This window comes from Leucopleurus acutus, assembly GCF_964270905.1.
Source record: "Leucopleurus acutus genome assembly, chromosome: 15".
NCBI lineage: Eukaryota > Metazoa > Chordata > Mammalia > Artiodactyla > Delphinidae > Leucopleurus > Leucopleurus acutus.
The window spans coordinates 66,646,544-66,671,667 of record NC_139157.1 but is presented as its reverse complement, the minus strand read 5'-3'; the positions used below and the strand labels follow the sequence as shown (position 1 = coordinate 66,671,667).

The 25,124-nt window shown below is 41.5% G+C and overlaps 1 protein-coding gene across 1 annotated transcript in view; it reads right to left on the bottom strand.

The window, feature by feature from the left end:
- MDN1 (midasin AAA ATPase 1) overlaps positions 1–19,024 on the bottom strand; it is a 155,148-nt gene extending 136,124 nt beyond the window's left edge. Inside the window, exons 1-2 of the mRNA XM_082855910.1 lie at positions 18,834–19,024; positions 11,178–11,404 (exon numbers count right to left, since the gene is read on the bottom strand). Coding sequence (XP_082712036.1) covers positions 11,178–11,404; positions 18,834–18,935 — 329 coding nt within the window. The 5' untranslated portion in view covers positions 18,936–19,024. The remainder of the gene's footprint in view (positions 1–11,177; positions 11,405–18,833) is intronic.
- Between the last annotated feature and the right edge of the window lie 6,100 nt (positions 19,025–25,124).

Genomic DNA, 25,124 nt, shown 5'->3' with positions numbered 1-25,124 from the left:
TACATATCCACTTAATGAGACAACGGAACATAACAGTAACTCCCAAGGGTTTGAGAACCAAAAGAGATGAATGCTTAAAGCCACTAGTCCTAAGATTATATTCTGTTCAAGTTCAGGAACCAGAATTGCAGCATGAGATATCTAAGAGGAAACAAAAACCACAAGAACTTATCACAAGTGTTTACTACTGAAAATAAACTCATTTTCAACAAATATTTATTGACTTCTCACTATGAGCCACACACTGTGTTTCAGACACTGTGTTAAGTCCTGGAGGTACAAAACCAAGAAGATACTTTCCTTGAGGAGCCTGCTATCTAGGAAGGAAGAGAGTCACAGAAAAAACGAGAGGCACAAAGAAAACAGATTCAACTGAACCTGGGAGAGTCAAGAAGAGATGCTTTGGCTGCACCTTAAAAGATGAAGAGGTGATCCTCATGAGAGGCAGTAAGATTGGAAAAGAGGGACAAAAAGCTACAAGACATACAGGAAATAATTAACAATGGCAATAGTAAGTCCTTCTGCATCAGTAATTACTTTTAATGTAAATGGTTTACTCACAATCAAAAGACACAGATTGGCTGAATGGATATAAAAAAGAAAAAAAAAACAGCATCAAACTATATGCTATGTACAAGAAACCCAATCTGGATCTAAGGCTACACATAGGGTGAAAGTGAAGAGATTAAAAAAAAAAATTCCATGCAACTGGTAATCCAAAGAGAGCAGGAGTGACTATACTAATATCAGTCAAAACAGACTTTAAATGGATAGAATAATGAGACAGAAGATCAATAAGGAAACAGAGGACTTGAACAACACTATAGACCAAAGGGACCTAACAGACACATACAGAATACTCTACCCAGCAACAGCAGAACATATATTCTTCTCACATGCACACGGAACATTCTCCAGGATAGGGCACATGTAAGGATGCAAAACAAGTCTCAACAAACTTTAAAGTAATGAAATTACACAAAATACTTTTGTATAATAATACAAAATATTACAATAGAATGAAACTAGAAAGCAACAGCAGAAGGAAAACTGAAAAATCCTCAAATATGTGGAAATTAAACAACACACTCTTAAACAACCAATAGATCAAATAAGAAGTCACAAGGAAAATTAGAAAGGACCTTGAAACAAATGAAAAGAAAAATACAACACACCAAAACCTATGGGATACAACAAGAGCAATGATAAGAGGGAAGTTTATAGCTACAAACATGTATATTTTAGAAGATCTCAAGCTAACAACCTAACTTTACACCTCAAGTAACTAAAAAAAGAATAAACTAAACCCAAAGCTAACAAAAGAAAGCAAATAATAAAGATTAGAGCAGAGATACAGACTAGAAAAACAACAGGGAAAAAAAAAATGAACAAAACTAAGCGTTGGTTTTTGAAAAGATCAAGAAAAGTGATACACTCTTAGGTTAACTAAGAACAAAATAGAAGGTTCAAAAAACAACACAAATGAAAGAGGGGACATTACGGATGCCACAGAAATAAAATAGACTATAAGGAATACTATAAGGGAATTCCCTGGCGGTTCAGTGGTTAGGGCTCCATGCTTCCACTGCAGGGGGCATGGGTTCAATCCTTAGTGGGGGAACTAAGATCCTGCATGCCACATGGCGTGGCCAAAAACAAACAAACAAAAACACACACACACACAAAATTAACAATTGTTGGTACGGATGTGGAGAAGCTGGAACCCTTGTGCACTGTTGGCAGGATAACATGGTGCGACTCCATGGAAAACAGTACAGAAGTTCCTTTAAAAAAAAAAAAATAGGGGGCTTCCCTGGTGGCACAGTGGTTAAGAATCCACCCACCAATGCAGGGGACACGGGTTCGAGCCCTGGTCCAGGAAGATCCCACATGCCGCGGAGCACCTAAGCCCATGCGCCACAACTACTAAGCCCACGCACCTAGAGCCCACGCTCCGCAACAAGAGAAGCTGCCACAATGAGAAGCCGGCGCACCATAATGAAGAGTAGCCCCTGCTAGCCGCAACTAGAGAAAGCCTGCGTGCAGCAACAAAGACCCAATGCAGTCAGCCATCCAGCCATCCATAAATAATAAATAAATACATAAATTTTATTTAAAAAACTAATAATAAATAGGGACTTCCCTGGTGGCTCAGTGGATAAGACTCTGTGCTCCCAATGCAGGGGGCCTGGGTTTGTTCCCTGGTCGGGGAACTAGATCCCACATGCATGCTGCAACTAAGAGTTCACATGCCACAACTAAGGAGCCTGCCTGCCGCAACTAAACTTGGCACAACCAAATAAATATTCACAAAAATAAAACTAGCATATCTTTTTTCACCACAAAGCAAACATACTAATTTAATTACAGACTGAAATACAGTGATTCACATGACGCACTTATCCATATGGCCCAGCAATTCCATTTCTAGGTATATAGCCAAAAGAACTGAAAGCAGGGTCTCAAAGAGATTTTTGCACACGCGTGTTCATAACAGCACTATTCACAATAGCCAAGAAGTGGAAGCAACCCAAATGTCTTTTGACAGATGAATAAACTGCGGTATATACATACAATGCAATACTGTGTAAACTTAAAAAGGAAGTAAATCCTGTCACATTCAACAGCATATATGAACCTTCAGGACATTACGCTAAGTAAAGTAAGCCAACCATAAAAGGATAAATACTGTATGATTTCATCTATATTAGGTATCTAAAGTAGTCAAATTCACAGATACGGAAAGCAGAATGGTGATTACCCGGGGGCTGGGGGGAAGGAGCACAGGGGAATTGTTTAGAGAGTATAAAATTTCAGTACTGCAAGATGAAAAACGTCTGGAGACCTGTTTTACAACAATGCAAATATATTTAACACTACTGAATTGCATACTTAAAAATAGTTAAGATGGCAAATTTTATGATTTTTTTTTACCATAATAAAAATGAGTATGTGCATTTTTTTTGCGGTATGCAAGTCTCTCACTGTTGTGGCCTCTCCCGTTGCGGAGCACAGGCTCCAGACGCGCAGGCTCAGCAGCCACGGCTCACGGGCCCAGCCGCTCCGCGGCATGTGGGATCTTCCCGGACCGGGGCACGAACCCGCGTCCCCTGCATTGGCAGGTGGATTCTCAACCACTGCGCCACCAGGGAAGCCCAGTATGTGCATTTTTAACAATGAAAATAAACTTTAAAAACTTAAACATACTCTACAGAATTTATGTATACTGCAAACATGGTGATTCTCAGTATATTCAGGTAGTAAATGATGTAGAAGCACATCCTTGTTGTTTCTACTGTACTCCTTGGCATGTTGAGTAGAAGGAAACCCAGGAAGTGGGAAAAGAATCAAAGCAAACTCCTCTGTGCCCTCTATGTATTGGTCAACAATGAAAGCTATTGGTTTAGCTCTTTCTGTACTCTCATTACCCCGTCTACTCTGAAGTGGGACTAGAACAGGGAGTATGTCAACAGTAGGTTTTATTATCCCAAATGTAAAGCTAAGGAAACTGAAGTGGTTAGTTTATTTGCTCAAGGTCACAAAGCTACTAAGTGTAAAGAGGCTATCTGAATCCAGGCTTTCCAACTCCACAATCAGATGTGTGATTCAGTTGCTCTACTACAGACGTGAAGAAAGTGGATTCATCAAGAGTTGGAGTTTTCTCGATAGATAAGAACACTGAACCGACGGACAAAAAAGCAGATATTAATAGACAGACAGCAACCATAAGGTCAAAAATAGAATTTTAAGCCACATAAGGAAGGTACAAACTGGAAAGAGCTGATTAACAGGAAGAAAGAATTGGCAGTCCCAGTGAGGAGAAAGACTAGTGTGTTAAATGAACTAGTGGGATAGGAGATGGCAGTCTGGGAACGGAGCGTTTGAGCCAGTGACTTGTAAGGTGGTGGTGCAGATGTGAGCTAGACCCAGGGTGTGACCACTGCAGTGAGCAGGGTAGGTGAAATGAACACAGAAGTCCACTGGAGATTAACTAGTCAAGGAACAACAGAGTCAGCACTGCATGGATATTCCAAGAGGGACACAGGAGCTGGGGTGGGGAAGAAGATGATGGGCCGGTTGCCAAGTTCTTCAAAGAAGGAAGAGGAGCTCAGAAGTTCATCAGTGATCACAAGAAAGCAGCAGCAGAAAATAAAGCAGAAGATAGCAGGTGTCATGGCAACAAGAAAGTCCAGAAAACTTCACAGAACAGAGAGGAGGACACCCACTAAACATGCAGACTGTGAGGGACATGGACGGTTCGATTAAAGACCCCCTTCCCTGTTAAGGACCAACACGAACACGGTATCAAGACCACCATAAATCAGTGAAGACAAGGAAGCAAAAGTAACAGAGAAGAGGCTAAGTATACAAGGGAGTGTTCAGGTTATGGAGCACAAGCAGGGAAAGGGTTTGGGTGAGGGAAGAGGCCTGGATGTCAGCTGGGTGGGACGATACAAAATGAGAATTCAGGAGATGGGTGGGAAGGCTTGGACTTCGATGAGCAAGCCAGGCCAACAGGAATAAAGGCTTTGTACATTAACGCTCATGATATTCTGTAGGAGACTGGACAACTGGGTCTCAGGAGATTTAGCTGTGGGGACTTCCCTGGTGGTCCAGTGGTTAGGACTCCCCACTACCACTGCAGGGGGCACAGGTTCAATCCCTGGTTGGGGAACTGAGATTCCGGATGCCGAGCAGCACAGCCAGGAAAAAAAAAAAAAGATTCAGCTGTGGCTTGGAAGAGAGACATGGCAGCTGTGGTGTGGGAGGCTGGTCGTCCACTAGCTCATGGGCAGCTGGTGTTGGCAGTGCACGTGGAACCAATGGGCAGCAACAAACATGTAGGAGATAAGCAGTAACCAAGTCATCAACCCGACCCAAGAGGTCTTTGAGGATACGGGGAAATGAACAGAGTGGACTGGCAATGGCTGTAAACTTGTGTAGTAGAAGGCTTCCCTATAGGGGAAACAGACTGTGGTCCACTGCAAGTATACAAAAGGAGGATGGCTTGATATTCCCTCCTGAACTTAGGTGACTACAGCACCCTTTTCTCTAGAGACCCATCATTTTCAGAAAGTGCTCTAAAATTCTGATCCAGGCAGTGATGGATGGACCAGTAAAGCATACTTAGGCAGAGAATAACATGATCAGATTTTTCCCTGGAGAATATTCGAAGTCTATGGAGAATGGTCTCTTTCCTGGGATAAAACAAAGAGTGGTAAGGTCTAAAATGCAACAAGGAACACTATCCAGTTAAACGTCTAATCTTGGATCAGCCACTTACTTGGGCAACTCAGCATCTAGAGGTAAGACCTGTGGTCCAGTTCTGGCTCTGACGCTTAGAACAACTTAGTTAACTTAGTTAACCCCTCTAAAGATTTGAAATGGGACTAAGAGTGCCTGAATATGTCACAGTACAAAGATTAAAAAGATAATGTTTATCTACTTACTTAAATACTCTAAAGCCTGTATAAATATGTGTTATTACTAAAATACCACCATTCTGTTCCAAAATCCACACTCCTAACTCCCATGGCAGATCCACAGATTTTCATATCCAAGGATGTTCAATGTCACATTATACATCAGAAATTCAAAAACAACCTAACTGCCCAACAAACGGATAAGAAGTGGTAAAATACTACACAACTTTTAAAACAACTTTACTGATGCAAAGATGTCCATATGTGACTAAATTTAAAAACAAGACGCAAGTTAAAAATTATGTGTTTTTATTAAAATTAGTATATAGTCAAATGTCTGTTTAGATTTTATTAAAATTTTATTTTGAAAATATGTGCACAAATGTTCTAAAATTTGCTGTGGGGATGGTTGCACATACCTGTGAATATACTAAAAACCACTGAATTGTACACTTATGTGGTATATAAACTACATCTCAATAAAGCTAATTTTTAAATGTGTGCACATAAATATATCAGTGTGCACACTCTCAGATGGGTGCAAGAGTAAGAAAAAGAAAAGGAATTTGGGAGGAAACATACCAAACATAGCAGTTATCTCTGGAGAGTAGGATTTCAGGGTGGAGAGGACCTTTTGCTTTGTACAATTCTGTATTACTGAGTGTTACCTGAACATATTGCTCTTGTAATTAAAAGAGGATGTTCTTTTCCTCAGAAGAATGCCGCCAGAAAAGTAAAATAATTCTTGAAGGGGGAAAAAAGTCTAAAATTAAATGTGTGTTACCCTTACAACATTCCTGGACACAGTTTTGAAGCAGAGGTTTATAAAAGCATAACTACTTTTGGTCCCTCATTCCACTCTATCAGCCTGATTTCAGCATGATTGTACATATATATACAGCACTTTACACATGAAGCATGCTCTACCATAGCATTCCACCTGCTATTGTTCACAAAAGACCATTAACAGGCCCACCTATTATTGCTCTTCCCAATCAAAGACATAGCACTGATGTGGATCCACATGTCCAGGACAAACTGACAGCAAATGCGAAATTGAAGCCAAGAAATTAACCCAGTACAACCCAAAGGAACTTAGGTGATTACCATAGTCCCCCCTTATCCACGGGGGATGGGTTCCAAGACCCGGAGTGGATGCCTGTCACCACGGATAGTACTGAACTCTATAGACACTTTTTTCCTATACATACATGCTTATGATAAAGTTTAATTTATAAATCAGGCACAGAATATCCAAATTGTCAGCAACACTACTCCTGTGCTTTGGGGCCATTATTAAGTAAAATAAAGGTTACTTGAACACAAGCACTTTAATACCACAACACAGATGGTTACTAAGTGACTAGTGGGTAGGTAGCAAATACAGCATGGATATGCTAGAGAAAGAGATGAATCATCCCGGGCAGGACAGCACAAGGTTTCATTATACTACTCAGAACAGCATGCAACTTAAAACTTATGAACTGTTTATTTCTGGAATTTTCCACTTAATTTTTTTGGGTATGATTGACTTCAGGTAACTGCAACCACGGGAAACAAAACCACAGATAAAGGGAGACTGCTGTATTCTTTCCCTCCTGGGAGTATAAATATAATCTTTAGCTATAACATGCTGTTCAGATCAAGTTCTGTGTAAATCAGTCAACAAATATATGAACGGCTCAAACAGGATGAATGGGCAGCACCACAAAGTAGAAAAAAGAGCATGGGCTTTGGAGGCAGCTAACCTAGGACTGAATTCCAGCTCTGTCACTTTCTAGCAAAGGAACTTTGGGCAAGTTACTTAGCATCTCTGAGCCTCAGTCTCCTCATCTGGAAAATGGGAATAACACCTAACCTCTGAGGGTTGCAGACAATGCCAATAAAATGCGAGAGTAGTTGTTGTAGTCCTCATCATTAATGAAAGGCAGTTTCCACAAGATTTGCGTGCCATGGTTGAAAGGACAGTGTGTTAAAGGGACTCGCAAGGACCAGGGAGAGGGGAGAAACAAGAAAGGGGGAGCAAACTAAACGAGCAAAGAACTAAAAGATGCAAAATATAAGAGTAAAGTACAATCAGAACTTAAAAGTAAGGTTACACTCCTGAGAGAACACTAAGGGAAAAAAAAAAATCAACACATAATGTAGTATTAACCATCTGAAACCATCTACAAAGCTACAGCTGAAGAAATCCGGGAACACAAGAATGGAAAGTTAGGAACAGAACTAGATGATTTTTCAAAAACAGCACTTTGAAACCTAAACTAGTATATCAGAATAGAGAAAGCATCAACAGACCAGGAGTGTTCTCACAGAGTCCTGCTAAAGAATCTGCCAAAGAGTAAAAAATGCATTCAAGGACTGCAGATGTACAAACAGTAATGAACAAATAACAACAACAAAATGGTAATTATGTGAGGCGAAGGATGTGTTGACTAATGTTAATATAGTAAACGTTTCACAATACATGTATCAAATCGCCACACTGTACACCTTAAACTTACACAGTATTATAGGTAAATTATATCTCAAAAAAGCTCAGGGAAAGGGGGACCAGTAATGAACAACTAGCATAAGCAAGGGAATAAAAAGAAATACCTTGTTACTACTGAGATACCTGATGGAAACTCCAACTAGGTATGCACCCTGGCCTCAGAAAGAGGTGTGGACCCGAAAATGTATGTCATCTCTTTTCTAGATTTTCATCCCCATCTCATCTCTCATCTGTTCATTCTTCCACTCCTCACTCTTCCTCCACAATCTGCACAGTACGAAACCTTCTCTAATTTCCAAGAGGATAACACACTCATTTTTCTTAGTTTAATGATTTACTTGCTTCCCTTAAGTATTTGACTCACACCTCTATTAAAGTATTGTATCCTATTGTTTGCAAATACAGAAACTCATTACGTTTGACTTTCTCACCCCCACGATGTGGCCCAGCGCTTAAAGGGAGGACTCATATTTACCTCCTGAATAAATGACTGCATCCTATCTAAATATATTAGGTATACTCCTAATACATTAGGTAAATTCCCAAACAGGAAATTTAGAGCACGAGCCAAACTAATCAGCTACATTTCTTAAAACTAAAAATCGAAATCCCATTCCACATCACTACCTACATAGTTCATTTCATATCATGCATTGACTCATTTACACACACTTACACATGGTGCTTTTTTTTTTTCCCTTGTTTTTAAGTTACTCCATCAGGGGCACCTTTGTAGCTGCATTATATCACTTCTGGAACAAGGTGGGAACATAAGTAAAATATACTGCCTTGGCAAAAAGAAAAGAAAAAGTAGGAGTGTGCCTCACATTCATTGAATATGAACATAAAATCTGAAGCTGATGGGAAAGGAGATGTAGCCAATCCATCATTTTAATGATTCTCAAGCACAGCCCTAGAGCACTCTACCACTAAGGCTTAAGAGAAGTGGCGCTGAAGTCACTCACGCGCCAGTCCTACAGAGTGAGCACAGGACAGTCAGCCCACCCTGTGAAACCGTACCACAGTCAAGCACACCTAAGTGATTAAAGCTCCCAGTGAGGCCACAATCCAGATCCTCAATCAACGCAGAGGATAAGCTCCTGGTACCTCATACGATGGTGATCTTTAACTTCGCTGTGTATGTTTTAGTCCCATCAAACTGGGCCCATTTTTTTTTTTTTTTTTTTTGCTACTCTTTTAGAAAAGCTCACACAAATTATGGTTTCCCCAAGCCTTCATTTCTTATTACCTCATCCAAGGACCAGACTAGAGATTATACTTCCAGGAAAGCCAAAGTGTACTTATTGTGTTGACGAAGACTAATAATAAGAGATGCCCTACTGAGTGAAGTAGTCAGACAGAGAAAGACAAAATATCGTATGATATCGCTTAAATGTGGAATCTAAAAAAATGGTACAAATGAACCTATTTATAAAACAGAAATTGAGTCACAGATGTAGAAAACAAACTTATGATTACCGAGGGGTTAAAGGGGGAGATAAACTGGGTGACTGGGATTGACATATACACACTACTGTATATAAAAGATAACTGATAAGAACCTACTGTAGGGCTTCCCTGGTGGCACAGTGGTTAAGAATCTGCTTGCCAATGCAGGGGACACGGGTTCGAGCCCTGGCCCGGGGATCCCACATGCCACAGAGCAACTAAGCCCGTGCACCACAACTACTGACCCTGCACTCTAGAGCCCATGAGCCACAACTACTGAGCCCATGTGCCACAACTACTGAAGCCCGTGTGCCTAGAGCTCGTGCTCCGCAACAAGAGAAGCCACCACAGTGAGAAGCCTGTGCATCGCAACAAAGAGTAGCCCCCGCTCACCACAACTAGAGAAAGTCTGCGCACAGCAACAAAGACCCAATGCAGCCAAAATAAATAAATAAGTTTATGGGGTAAAAAAATAAAAAGAACCTACTATATAGCACAGGGAACTCTATTCGGCCCTCTGTAATGACCTATATGGGAATGGAGTCTGGAAGAGAGTGGATATATGTATATGCATGGCTGATTCACTCTGCTGTACAGCAGAAACTAACACAACATTGTTAACCAACTATACTCCAATAAAAAAATTAATTAGGACTTCCCTGGTGGTGCAGTGGTTAAGAATCAGCCTGTCAGGGCAGGCGACACGGGTTCAAGCCCTCGTCCAAGAAGATCCCACATGCTGCGGAGCAACTAAGCCCGAGCACCGCCAACTACTGAGCCTGCGCTCTAGAGCCCACGTGCCACAACTACTGAAGCCCGCGTGCCTAGAGCCTGTGCTCCGCAACAAGAGAAGCCACCAGGATGAGAAACCCACGCACCACAACGCAGAGTAGTCCCCGCTCGCCGCAACTAGAGAAAGCCTGCGCGCAGCGATGAAGACCCAACACGGCCAAAATCAATTAATTAATTAATTATTTTAAAAAGATGCTCCTTTAAGTACACAGAACATTATTCATGTTTAGAGTTAAAGTCCTTTATCTTCTTACTTGAAAAACCCCTGACACTCATTTAGCTGCCTCTTTTGACTATTCCACACAAACCTATCATTTTGTGAAAGCCTGGTGCAGTGGCACATGCCTATAGCCCCAGCTACTCAGGAGGCTAAGGCAGGAGGATGGCTCGGGCCAGGAGTTCCGGGCTGCAGGGTGCTATGCCGACTGGGCATCTGCACTAACTTCAGCATTTTTTGGGTGACCTCGTGGGAGTGGGGGACCACGAGGTTGCCTGAGGGGTGAAGCAGCCCAAGTTGGAAAGAGAGCAGGTCAAAAGAAAAATGCATTAGAATCCAGTTCTTATACAACTTCTTATCACATTTTGGATGTAGATAGATTTACAGAAAATTGGAAGGGACACTAGAGCTCTTGTAACCCACTCACTTCAGCTGTTCCAGCAAGCAGGAATCTCACCCATCTGAAATGGATGCTGTAAGAGCCTCAGCTAAAACTCATTTAGATCTGCCTTATATGCATGTCTTGCCAGGTGACAGAATCCTTGAGGGCAGGGAGATATCTTGGTTAAATTTTCCAGACCTGTCTTGATGGTCAAGACTTAAAACCTAGGAAATGGTCACTAAACTGAGCTGAATAAATGGCTTCTGCTGTGATTATTTTTATAAAATAGTACCACTCCTCTCTCCCCTTCCTGAATTTCCCCTTTTCTCTTCATCTCAGCTCAGACTCCTCCTTACTTCCCAGGAGAGAGTAGGTTCTACCACCTCAAGGAGAAATGTGAAGAATAAAACTGTTACTCACGGGAGGACGTCAGGATGGTTACCAATGAGTCTGCTCATCGACACACAGAGCCTTTCGTGTAAGTCATGGTTGACTTGGCCCCCAGCTTTAATGGCTTCAGCATTCCTTTCCAGCAAATCCAAAAGGAGAGGGCGCAGCTGGCGGCCAACCAGCACAGTACAGTCCTTATCCAGAAGTAACTGTGCTAAGGTACTCAAGATACACTGGCGATCTTGAGGTGTCCACACCTGAGAGAAAGGCAAAACAAAATTTCTACGTAAATGATTTTCATTTCTACTGCTACAGAAGAACAGAGTCCTGGCTTAAAATCAAACTATCCAATTGCCATACTTCACAACTGAGTTTATCTTATAAAACATGGTGGGTTTTTTTTTGGCAATAGAGGATTAGTTAATTGAATGTAAACGCTGTTACAAATAAGTTTCAGTCCACTGGGGTTTGAGGTAAAAGGACCGACACCAGGATTCCATGTAAAATGCTAGATAGCTTCAGCTTCCTTGAAAAGTAATCTGTTTCAGAGTCATAACAGTTTCCAGGGAATCCAGTGTTTCCCCCAACACCTTTGTCTTGGAGGAAAACAGGAATTAAATGAGAAAAAAATAAAGTGCAGTTAGTATGCAAAACTGCCAACTCTCTTGAGGAAAGAATAAAGAAATCAGTTCCTGGAAATGAATGATGATATATCCCCATGAAGGCTTCAGATTTTAATTAATAAACAAGATAGATCCAAAGCAGACAGCCACACTTTGATATGCAAGATGAAATAAACCACAGAATTCTAATGCCTGGGCTCAGTATGTCCATAAGCATAAAAAGAAAAACTGAAAAGTATGTAAAAGGTCTCATATTGCTTGTGTGTATGCAAGTCCGCACAACCCTTGCTGCTGGGCAATGTGACAGTGGTTTTAAATTGCCTGAGGCGTATACCCTCTGACCCAGCAAGCCCAAGGCTATGAATTTATAGCCTAAAGACTTTGACACTAAATGGTTATCTGTAAGAGTACAGCTTGGGCACAACCTAAATACCGTATTCAAAAATATAATAATTTTTTCCAAAGTTCCAAAGTTGTACTTGTAGGTAGTGTTAATAATTTATTCCATTTTATTACTTACTAGTGTTTCACCATATGAGCATACCACAACTTGTTTATCCTTTCACATGTTAATAGATATTTGCACTGTTTTCAGCTATCATCAATAAAGCTACCATCAACATTCATGTACAAGAGACTGATGGACATATGTTCATTCCTCTCTGTCTTTTTTTGGTTTTTGGCCACGCTGCACAGCGTGTGGGATCTTAGTTCCCTGACCAGGGATCTAACCCGAGGCCCCTCCAGTGGAAGCATGGAGTCTTAACCACTGGACCACCAGGGAAATCCTTCATTATTATTATTATTTTTTTTTTTTAGCGAAGTATAGTTGATTTACAATGTTTCAAGTGTATAGCAAAGTGGCTCAGTTATACATATATATGTACATACATATGTATATATTTTTTCAGATTCTTTTCCACTATAGGTTTATTACAACATATTGAATATAGTTCTCTGTGCTATAGGGTAGGTCTTTGTTATTTATCTATTTTATATATAGTAGTGTGTATCTGTTAATCCCAAATTCTCAATTTCTCCACCACCCATATTTTCGTTACTCTTAATCTTTTATTACCAAAGAGTGAGATTGCTGGGTCACACAATAACTGTATGCTCAACTTGATAATACACTTTGGCCATCCCGCCGCATGGCTTGCAGGATCCTAGTTACCCAATGAGCGATCAACCCGGGCCCTCGGCAGTGAAAGCACAGAGTCCTAACCACTGGACCACCAGGGAATTCCCTAAACTTTTATTTTTAACTTAAAAAAAAAAAATTTTAGGGCTTCCCTGGGGCGCAGTGGTTAAGAATCCTCCTGCCAATGCAGGGGACACAATTTCAAGCCCTTGTCTGGGAATATCCTGCATGCCATGGAGCAACTAAGCCCATGCACCACAACTACTGAGCCTGCCCTTTAGAGCTCGCGAGCCACAACTACTGAGCCCGCATGCCACAACTACTGAAGCCCGCACGCCTAGAAGAGAAGCCACCTCAATGAGAAGCCCGCACACCACAAGGAAGAGTAGCTCCCGCTCGCCGCAACTAGAGAAATCCCGCGCACAGCAACAAAGACCCAATGCAACCAAAAATAAATAAATATGACAAATAAATAAATTTTAAGAAATTTTTCAATGTTTAACAGAAGTTGTCTTCCAGAGTATCTGCACCATTTCACATCCCCACCAGCAATATCTGAGCGCTTCAGCTGCTACATAACTTCACCAACACATAGTATTATCGGTCTTAATTTTAGCCATTCTAGTGGAGGTGGAGTGGTATATGGTATGAAGTATTTAATAGCCATTCATTTATCTTCTTTTGTGACGTATTTATTCAAATCTTTTACCCATTTTTAAATCGGGTTGCTCCTTTATTAACTATGATGGTGTTTGTAGATCCTCTATATCAGCTTGAGGAAGTTTTGCTCTATTCCTATCTTGTTTTTGTCTATTTCTTGAGTGAACTTTGGTAATTTATATTCTATGAATGCTCCTGTCATCTAAATTGTCTAATTTATTGGCATAAAATTTTTCATATTAGTTACTTATTTTTTTATTCTTTTCAAACTCTGTAATGGTGGCCTTCTTTCATTCCTAATAGTTTGGATTTTTCCCTTTTATTCTTGGTCAATCTTTTCAAAGAATCAACTTCTGGTTTTACTGGTTTGCTATATTGTTTGTCCATTTTCTATTTCATTCGTTTCCACTGATATCTTTATTATTTTCTTCCTTCTATTTATTTTGCGTTTAATTTGCTCTTCTTTTCCTAATTTCCTAAGGTGGAAGCTTAAGAAATATCACTAATTTCAAACCATTTTTTCCAAATATAAGAACTTAATGTTATAAATTTCCCTCTAAATGTTATGAATTTCCTTCTAATTGTTGTTGCCTGCAACCCACAAATTGTTTAAGCTATCATACAGTTTAAAATATTTTCTGATTCTCCCAGTGATTTCTTCTTTAGCCATCAGTTTCTTTTAATTTTCTTATTTAATCTCTAACATTTAGGGATTTTTCCCAGCATCATTTTGAGGGTTTTCCCCGCTAATTTAATCTCATTGGGGTAACTGTATACGCCTTGTATGATTTCAGTTCTCCTAAATTTGTTGAGACTTGTTTAATGGCCCATCTTATGATCTTGGTGAACGTTCCAGATGTGCAGAGTATGTATTCTGCAATTACTGGACACAGCATTCTATAAATGCCAGTTAGGTCAGGTTTGTTGATGGTGTTCAAGTCTTCTATATCCTTACTGATCTTCTGTATTTGTACTACCAGTGACCAAGGCTAGAGTGTTAAAAGTCGCCAATTATAATTTTGAGTTTCTCTATTTTTCCTTTTCTGTCACTTTTTGATTCATGCATTTTGACATTCTGTTATTAGGTATACATATATTTAGGGTTTCTTTCTTAATTTTGCACTACTGACATTTGGGGCTGGATAATTTCCTTGTTGTGAAGGCTACCCTGTGCACTAGAAGGTGTTCAGCAGCATCCCTGGCCTCTACACTCTAGATGCCTATAGCACACCCCCATCACAAGTTGTGACAACCAAAAAACATCTCTAGATTTGCTCTAGAAAGCAAAATTGCCCCCAGTTGAGAACCAGACAGGGTAAGAAAAAAAAAAATTTCAAAAAGAAAATGGAAATATGATGGACAGAAAATAGTTTCTTTAAAAATTTTAAAAAAAGGCAATATTTCATATACCATTTTAGAAAGCTTGGATTTTGATTCTGGAGACAGTGGGGAGCTCTTAGGCAGAATGGCAATAGATTCAGATTTGTCTTATTAATGATAATTTATATTAAGTGACCAGAATACGGATGGGAGATAATAGCTAAAGGGAACAGGGGTTTCTTTTTGAAGTAACAAGTGTTCCAAAATGGACTGTGGTGACAGCTGCATATATGTGTGAACAGAGCGAAAACCACTGAACTGTACACTTAAATGGATGAATTATATGGTATGTGAATTACATGCCAAAGCTGTCTTTAAAAAATTCTAATTATAGCTCATATGTATTGATTACTTACTATGGGTCAGGCACTGTGGTAAACTCCTCAAATGCATTATCGAGATCTCACAACAATCTTATTTATAGCAATAATAACAGCAACCCGTTTTACAGACAACACTATATTCTAGGCATCTAATCCTCATAGCAACACATAAGTAGGTAAAATTATCCCCATTTTACAGATAAGGAAACTGAAAAATAAAAAAGGGGTAAGGTCACAAAGCTAGGAGCAGAAACAGGAATCCACGTCACAGAATCTGGCTCCAGAGTCCCTGTAACTATTTAGCGGCTACCATATGTAATACATATCATATCAAGAAACTGAGACTCAGGAGAGTTGAGCAACTTGTGGGAGGACCCAAAGGCAGTTAAATAAGAGAACAGAGGGACTTCCCTGGCAGTCCAGTGGTTAAGACTCCAAACTTCCACTGCAGGCAGTGCAGGTTCGATCCCTGGTCAGGGAACTAAGGTACCGCAAACCGAGCGGCCAAAAAACAAAACAAAACAAGAAAAAGAGAGAGAATGGATTTGATCTTCAGCCGTACTTCAGCCCCAGTACCCACGCATGCTCTTAAGCACTCTGCTCTTCCTCAACATAAACAGTGATCAAAGAGGTAAGGTGTGACTCTGTGATTTATAAGAAATACAAATCAGGTCTTCGACCCTATTCCTGGCCGAGTTCCTAAAACCCCTGGAACTTCCTGTGATGAGAGAGAGAGAGAGAGAGAGATAAAGGTGTCTTGTTATGTTAATGCAGTGAATTGTGGAAAGCCGCTAAGATGGGAGCTCGTTGCCAGGAGAACCAATCATGTGATTAGAGTATTGGAACTTTCAGTTCCGTGCCCTCCCAGGAGGGCAGAGGGGCTAAAGATGGAGAGTTCAATCACCAACGGCCAGAGATTTAATCAACTGTGCCAATGTAAGGAAGCCTCCATAAAAACCCAAAAGAACATGGTTCAGAGAGCTTCAGGGTTGGTTGTCCTAATAAGTAAAACATTTCTCTGAGTTCTGTGAGCCACTCTAGCAAATTAATCAAACCCAAGGAAGAGGTCATTGGAACCTCCAATTTACAGCCAGTTGATCAGAAGCACAGGTGACAACCGGTGTGTATGTTGCGGGTGGGAGAAGTCTTTCAGGGCTGAGCCTTTACCCTGAAGAATATGATGCTTTCTGCAGATAAACAGTGCCAGAACTGAGTTAACTATAGGACACCAGCTGGTGTCTGAGACTTGCCTGGTGGTGGTGGAAAGAACACCCCCACGATGCAATTAAGAGTCAGAACTGTAGGATGGTAGCGATAGTAGGGAGGAAGCAAAAGGAACAGATCCAATACCGAGTAAGGAAACTCAGGAGGACTTGGCTATATGTGACAGAAAAGGAGTGAAAAGGGACTGGATAGAGAGACAGTGGTGTCACCAGCTGAGATAAAGAAAAAAAAAGGAAGCACAATCCTAAAAAATTCTTACTTCACATCCCAAACTCCATGAGAAGTAATGTTTCAAAAACTTTGCTGGGACTTCCCTGGCTGTAGAGTGGTTAGGACTCCGTGCTTTCACTGCAGAGGGCCTGGGTTCAATCCCCAGCTGGAGAACTAAGATCCCACAAGCTGCGTGGCTTGGGGGGGGGAAAAAAAAAGCCTTTGCTTTCCAGTAAAAATTATTTTGCTTCCCAAAATAGGAGAAAAATAGAATGACAACACAATCAACTCTTCTCTGAGCGAAAGGCTTGAAACTATTACTGAAAATGGAAAGGAACAAACCTGAAAAACATCTCTCAGATTGGATAGAATCTGAGAGAGAACGTGAGACAAATAAAGGGGAAGCACAGGTGTCCCAATCTCCTTAATTCAACTAAACTTTCAAGTAGCTTTTAAGTTCCTTAGCACTATTATATAGTCTCAGAATCTACCTGAGTGGTTCACACTTCAAAATATCAGATTCTCTTAAAAACGGCTACAAACCATTTTTCTCATTTTACTCCCAATACATAAGCACCAATTTTATATCCAATTACAGTGGAGAATCACAAATAAATCCCCTATTGTCCACGGTCCATGAGCCCCAGCTTCAGAACCTCTGTTCTAAAATGCAAGCCCACTTACAGAAAAATACTTCTAGCCACAATACGTAATTCATGAGCCTGTCACCACAAGCTCAGCTCATATAAACTGATCATCTCTTTCCTTGGTCCAGCCCACCAAAAATCTGTTTTCTTTCCTAGACCTCTCCATTTATGTTAGTGATTCCCTTCCCTGGGGGAATCACAAGCCAGATAACCCCAGGCATATCTTCCACTGCTCCCTCCCCTTTGCTATACACGTTCATTTGTTGTCACCAAACAGAAATGCCTCTCATGTTAGTTCCCAGCTACTCCAGACACAAAATACCACTGTTGTTTCCTAAGCAATAGGATATATACGGTCTACATACTGGAATTCGAAAAAAATTTTTTTCTACTCTCAAGAACCTAACAGGACTTCCCTGGTGGCGCAGTGGTTAAGAATCCGCCTGCCAATGCAAGGGACACGGGTTTGAGCCCTGGTCCAGGAAGATCCCACATGCCGCGGAGCAACTAAGCCCGTGCGCCACAACTACTGAGCCTGAGCTCTGGAGCCCGCGAGCCATAACTACTGAGCCCACGTGCCACAACTACTGAAGCCCGTGCTCCCCAACGAGAAGCCACCACAATAAGAAGCTCGCGCACCGCAACGAAGAATATACCCCGCTCGCCGCAACTAGAGAAAGCCCACGCACAGCAACGAAGACCCAACGCAGCCAAAAATAAATAAATTAATTTTAAAAAAGAAGCTAACAGATATTGGGGGGGGAGCACAAAACACAAAGTTAAAATGCCAAATGAAAAAACTCAAGACAGCTGGTGGTAAACGAGAGATCGCTCTTAAAAGGCCAGAGCACCCATTTCCCTGAAAACCAATTCATAATTCCATGGCTTAGAAATTATGCACTCAATGTCTCGCTTTATCCATCAGTTGTTTTCTGTGTTTATGAAGTCTCTAAAGATAGACGCTAAATTCCCTGTGGGCAGAGACCTTAACGAATTTATGTCTCCTCAAAGTGCCACACTGTGTGCTAGGCAGAGCAGGAACACAATCAATGCTTGTCAGTGGGCCGAAAAGTTGGGACTGGGCAGACAAGAAACATTCACCCAAGCTAACAGGGGTAGCTGGACTCGGCACACTTAGATAATACACATGTCAAAAGGGCAGACACGCAACCTCAGTTACAGAAAAACCACCCACATTTCTCTCCGAAGGCCACGTCTGCCGCACGCAGTCAAGGCGCTGCAAGGAGGTAAGTCGGTGGAGAGGGGAAGGCAAGGCTCTCCCCCCGAGAAAAACAAAAGGCTCCTTCCTGGCTCCTCAAAGGCGCGAGGACGCCTCCGCCACGGGCCAGCCCTGGGGAGTGGGCCAGAGTGACAAGACGCCGCTTTCCTGTCCCCTGCGTCTCCGCGCAGGGCCATGGGGCACGCGCCAGGGGGTGGCGGGGGCGGCTGGGCGCTTTCCCTCTCGCTCCTTCTCTTACCTGCTTGACCAAGAACCTGCCCAGCTCGCTGCGGCTCTTCTCGTTCTTGGCAGCGATTAACCGCAGAGGCGCGGCCGCCACCTCCAGCAAGAGGTGCTCCATGACCGCGGGCCCTCAGCCCCAGACGGCCACCGACGCTCTCTGCTTCGCGCTCAGAGCCCCCAAGCCGCTGAGGTCCTCGCGCCGGAGCTGCCACCAACTACGCCCCCAGAGAAAACAACCGCCGCTTCTCCGCGGACACCCTGAGAGAAGCAGCACACGTGGGGGGAGCACGCGGCGCACTGCGTCACCAGCCTGCGACGGCGCCGGCTTGCGACGCAGGCCCCGCCCCCTCGGCACCGGAAACGCGGGCGTCCCTATCCGGTCAACTCCCGCTGGGGAATCTGAGCAGAAATGGGTTTTAGAGCCGAGGCGAGGGATCGCTGTGATGGGAGGTCCGGAGACGACGAGTGGTGGGATAGCGAGACAGAAGATTCCGCCATGCGGGAGAAGCTAGGGAGCCTGTAGGGCTGTGGGATCCTCCTGCCTCCTAATGCCTCAACAGGCGAAAAGATCAGATAGGAATGAAAAGCAGATTCGCCCCTTCTGACCCAGCAATTCCCTTTTTAGACCTGCGGCCTGTGGAAATTCACACCCAAGTGTAACAAGCATAGCCCTGGCAGCATTCTTTTTTTTTTTTTTTAATTTTTGGCAGCGTTGGGTCCGCGTTGCTGTGTGCAGGCTTTCTCTAATTGTGGCGAGCGGGGCTACTCTTCGTTGCTGTGCGCGGGCTTCTCATTACGATGGTCTCTCTCGTTGCGGAGCACGGGCTCTAGGCGCGCGGGCTTTAGTAGCTGTGGCTCGTGGGCTCTAGAGAGCAGGCTCAGTAGTTGTGGTGCACAGGCTTAGTTGCTCCAGCGGCATGTGGGATCTTCCTGGACCAGGGCTCGAACCCGTGTCCCCTGCATTGGCAGGCGGATTCTTAACCACTGCGCCACCAGGGAAGTCCCTTGCAGTTTTCTTAATATAAATATTGGATATAAATGTTAAGATGGGTGATAAAATAAATTTTCACGTATTGACGTATATGAAAGTCATTCTTGGCTTATACATGAGTTAACTTGAATTTAATGCTAACTAAAATAGCCTGTTTATGGCCTATCAGACATAAATTGCATATCTGCTCTAATTATTAAAAAAGCACACTGACCATAAGTAAAGAATGTCCATGTTAAATATAAAGATTAAATGTCTCTCTTCCTGGGATGCTAATGCTAATACTCCTTTGATGATAAGACTTCCTTTACAGGTGCCAAGGCCATGCTGGCTTGCTGTGTACTTGCTGATCTGTGTGTGTGTTTTTTAAAACCTTGAAGGAATGTAACCTTGTCTTGTTTAATGTTCTTTGTTCTGACAAGATATAAAACTGTGCCGGAAACCACGCTTCTCTGGAGCAGCTTCTCAGAGTAATCTGGGAAGCTGGCTTCCAGGCTAGTCCTTAGTTTGGCTCAAATAAAACTCTTTTCTATTCTTATTATAGATTATTATTTTCATTGACATGGGAATGAAATAAAGTATGTAAGGTATAGAATAGTCTTTAGGCACTGTGAAGAGGGGCGTAGAAGAGTACATAAAAATTAACAGTACATTTACATCAAGTTCATAAACAAGCCAAAATAATGACAAAGTCAGACTAGTGGTTGCTTTTGGGGGGTATTGCCTGCAAAGGGCCTAAGGGAACCTCCTAGGGAGATGGAATGTTTCATTATCTTCCCCTGGGTTGTGGTTACTCTGGTAGATACAAAAGAGAAAAAAAATCAACTGTACATTTAAGATTTGTGCACTTTTGTAAATTCTACTTCTAACAAGTGTTTTAAAAGGGAGTAGATATTTCTTTACTGACATGGGTAGATCTCCAAAGGAAGTTTAAACCTTTTAAAAATGTATTTCAATTTGAATTTTTGTCCAGGATTTGAATGTTTGCTCCTTGGGGAACTCAAACTCAACAGCAGAAGTTTCAGAACAAGTGAACTATGAAAATGGGACAGAATACATTTCCAAATAAATAATATTTTTAAATTTCCAAGAAGAGGCACTTCCCTGGTGGCACAGTGGTTGGGAATCCGCCTGCCAATGCAGGGGACACGGATTCGAGCCCTGGTCCAGGAAGACCCCACATGCCGCAGAGCAACTAAGCCCGTGCGCCACAACTCCTGAGCCTGTGCTCTAGATCCCGCGAGCCACAGCTACTGAAGCCTGTGTGCCTAGAGCCCGTGCTCCGCAACAAGAGAAACCACCGCAATGAGAAGCCCACACACCACAACGAAGAGTAGCCCCTGCTCACCGCAACTAGAGAAAGCCCACGCACAGCGACGAAGACCCAACACAGCCAAAAATAAATAAATAAATAAATAATTTAAAAAAATTCCAAGAAAATTGAGAGGGTTCCCTGAGAGTTCATAGCACAATAGATGAAAAATTACCCACACTTGTGGAGTGACTCAATTTTTTCCCTGGGTATCTCCCATGTATACCTGAAGTATACATGTTAATTAACATGTTTGTTTTTCTCTTGTTAATCTTTTATTACAGGGCTCTCAGCCAAGGACTCAGAAGGATAGAGGAAAATTATTTTTCCTCCCCTATATACCCTTTCTCAGGAATATGTTGAAAAAGGTGCTCCTCTGTATGAGGGCATAAACCAAGAAAGAGGAAGATATGGGATCTAGGAAGTGAGAGATTCAACAAAGAAAGAAAAATGTGAAAAGAATACTTAGGATGACTGTTAAGAGAAATCCCAAGACTTCTATTGGGCAGCAGCAGGAAAATCAACAGCTCTAAAGTAACGAAACTGATAGATCAGGTCAGTGGTTGCCTGGATATAGGAGTGGAAGAAGGATTGACTGCAAACAGCTGAGAGGCAACATTTTGGGGTGATGGAAATGTCTAACATTGGATTGTGGTGATGGTGGCACAACTCTATAAATTTACTAAAATCGTTGAATTGCACACTTCCAATGGGTGAATTATGCCTCAAGAAAACTCTAAAAGTAATGCTAATGAGAATCAACAAGGATAAGAAGTGTAGGTATCGATGAAACAAGACTGGCAATATATTGATAATTATTGAAACTGGATGTCGGGGTAGCGGGAGTCCATAGACTTGCCTCTCTACTACTGTATATGTTTGGAAATTTCAATAATAAAAGGTAAAATAATATATATTTTTAAAAGACTTCTAGGGTCATGTCAAAAGGACTCAGGTACAAAAGGGTAGCAGAATATGTCACCCCCAAAACATGCCACTTTGGCAGGAAGGATTTCAAGACATGCCACCCCAAAATATGCCACTTTGGCATACTGACTATTTTGAGCTAAAGGTACTCTGGACACAACAGATGCAGATGTTTCCACCTAAAAACAGGCCATCAAATTTCCCATGAGAAATGTGCCCTCCCTGAACCAGCAATAAAAGAACATCATTGTCACCTGACACTGGTAATCAACATTCAAATGGGTTTGTAGAAACAAACTTACTGAAACAATCCTTATCTTCCCTATATCTCCTAGTCTCTTTCCTACAACTTACTGCCCCTAGCCCAAACCCCTTTTGTCGTGTAATTTCTTCACAAATTTATTGCTTCTTTGTCTAAAAGGTATATAAGCTTTCTTGAACTGAAGGCAATTGAGAGAAACAGATACAGGCATACCTTGGAGACACTGCAGGTTTGCTTCCAGATCACCACAATAAAGCAAACATCAAAATTAAGTGAGTCACATATTTTTTTTGGTTTCCCAGTGCATTTAAAAGTATGTTTGCATTATACTATAGTCTATTAAGTGTGCTATTAATAACATATCTAAAAAAATTACATACCTTAATTTAAAAATACTTTATTGCCAAAAACTGCTAACCATCATCTGAGCCTTCAGCAAGTCGTAATATTTTTGCAATAGTAACATCAAAGATCACTGATCGCAGGTATCCATAATATAATAACAATATAGTAATAATGAAATAGTTTGAAATGTTGTGAGAATTACCAAAATGTGACGCAGGGACACTAAGTGAGCAAATGCTGTTGGAAAAATGGTGCTCATAGACTTGTTCAATGCAGGGTTGCCACAAACCTTTAATTTGTAAAAATCACAGTATCTATGAAATACAATAAAGCGAAGCACAATAAAACAAGGTATGCCTATACAAAAGCTCTCTGCCCTCCCCCTATTTGCCATTAATTTATAAAAGTGTCCCCTCTTCTACCTCTACCAGGAAAGACAGAAGCTAATCACTAGATAACACTTTAGACCCTTATCAGCCCGGAGACAACATCAGAGGAAACTATTACAAACCTTACTAAAACTGCACTGTTGGTGGAAATGTAAATTGATACAGCCACTATGGAGAACAATATGGCGGTTCCTTGAAAAACTAAATATAGAACTACCAGGACTTCCCTGGTGGTGCAGTGGTTAAGAATCCGCCTGCCAATGCAGAGGACACGGGTTCAAGCCCTGGTCCGGGAAGATCCCACGTGCCGTCGAGCAACTAAGCCTGTGTGCCACAATGACTGAGCCTGCACTCTAGAGCCCGCGAGCCACAACTGCTGAAGCGCACATGCGTAGAGCCCGTGCTCCGCAACAAGAGAAGCCAACGCAGTGAGAAGCCCACGCACCGCAACAGAGAGTAGACCCCACTCAGCACAACGAGAAAGCCTGCGCGCCGCAACAACAAAGACCCAATGCAGCCAAAAATAAAAAATAAATAAAATAAATTTTTTAAAAAATTACTGGCACCTCATTAGGATATCATTAGAAGTATTATGTTAAGTTCAGAGAGTGCTGATCCAGCATCTAAAGACCTGAGTCATTAAGGTTGCACTTTTTTCCATTAACTCGCTGTGACCTGGGTTAAATGACTTAACCTTCCTAGGCCTTGGTTTTTCTCTAGAAGTTCTGATTCTGTGTCTATCTCCCAGGGTGAATAAAAACTCTGGAACACAGGATCTGCCTTATTCACCTTTGTATCTCAACTTACTTTGTCCCACATATAATAGGCAATTAATAAATAGTCAATCCTTCCAGGTATTTAGGTGACTGAGAAAACTAGGAGCAATTTACTTAATTAAATCACTTATGTGAATTATAAAATAAATATATTTGTTTAGAAACTGATATACTATCTGATTTCCCTATCTACTTATAAACTGTGTAGGAACAAATGCAAATTAAGAGGCTTATTCTCCCTGTTGAAAAATAAGGGAAGAAACTCCCCGCATTCACCCCTTCCTTTTCGCTTTTTTTTTTTGGCTGTGGGGCGGCTTGTGGGATCTTAGTTCCCCGACCAGAGATCAAACCCATGCCTCCTGCAGTGGAAGTGCGGAGTCTTAACCACTGGACCGCCAGGGAAGTCCCACCCCTCCCTTTTCTTTCAGAATTTCTTTCACTCTCCTTTTCAAATATATGTAAGTCTTTTAAAATAAGCTTCTTGCCAGTTTCACAAATGAGGAAGTTTTCCTCAAGGACCTGGGAGCCATTTCTTTAGAATTAAATCATCAATAAGGAAGGTAAAGCCCAATGGCCAATTTCAATAGCCCATTGAAAGCTAGGGACTTTTTCCCCAGAACAATGTACCAATTCATAATTTTTTGCAAACAATTTCAGAGTGTTCCATTATTCAGGTTCACCCATAAGCAGTTGCTCTTGCACATATCCCCCATCATACTGTGAACACTTCTTTACTTTCTGGTACAGCAAGGTATTTCAGGATCATCTTTTTTCCCTCTTGCCCCACTCCTGGATCATCCATATTTCTAAAGAGTTTTTACTGAGGAATAGTATTTAGAGACCAAGATCTGTATGGTACGAGTGCTCATTGTTATTGCTGTGTCACTTCTTCTAGGCCCTTTCAGAGAAGAGAGAAAGTAAATATGAATATATATAATATACACATGTATATAGACATACATATTCAAATCATAAGTTCATACTGATATCTCTAATCCAATCCCCAAACACAGGATCCCTCCTTGTCTTCCTCCTTTCCATATTTGTATCATCCTTTTCCCATAGTGAGAACTCTGTTTCCCACAATAATCAATATATTTCTCAGCTTTACAATATACACAGTATAATTTCAGAATTGCTACCTTCATACCACTGTAAACAGCAAACTTACTAAATGGAGATTACAATTTGTTTGCAGGTTTTTTAAATTTGTTTGTTTCTTTGCTTTTTTGTTTTAAACTAAAGATATATAGTCCAAGTACTGTGTTCCAAGTTTCCCTGGATTAGATCTTTTTCTTTTTTTTT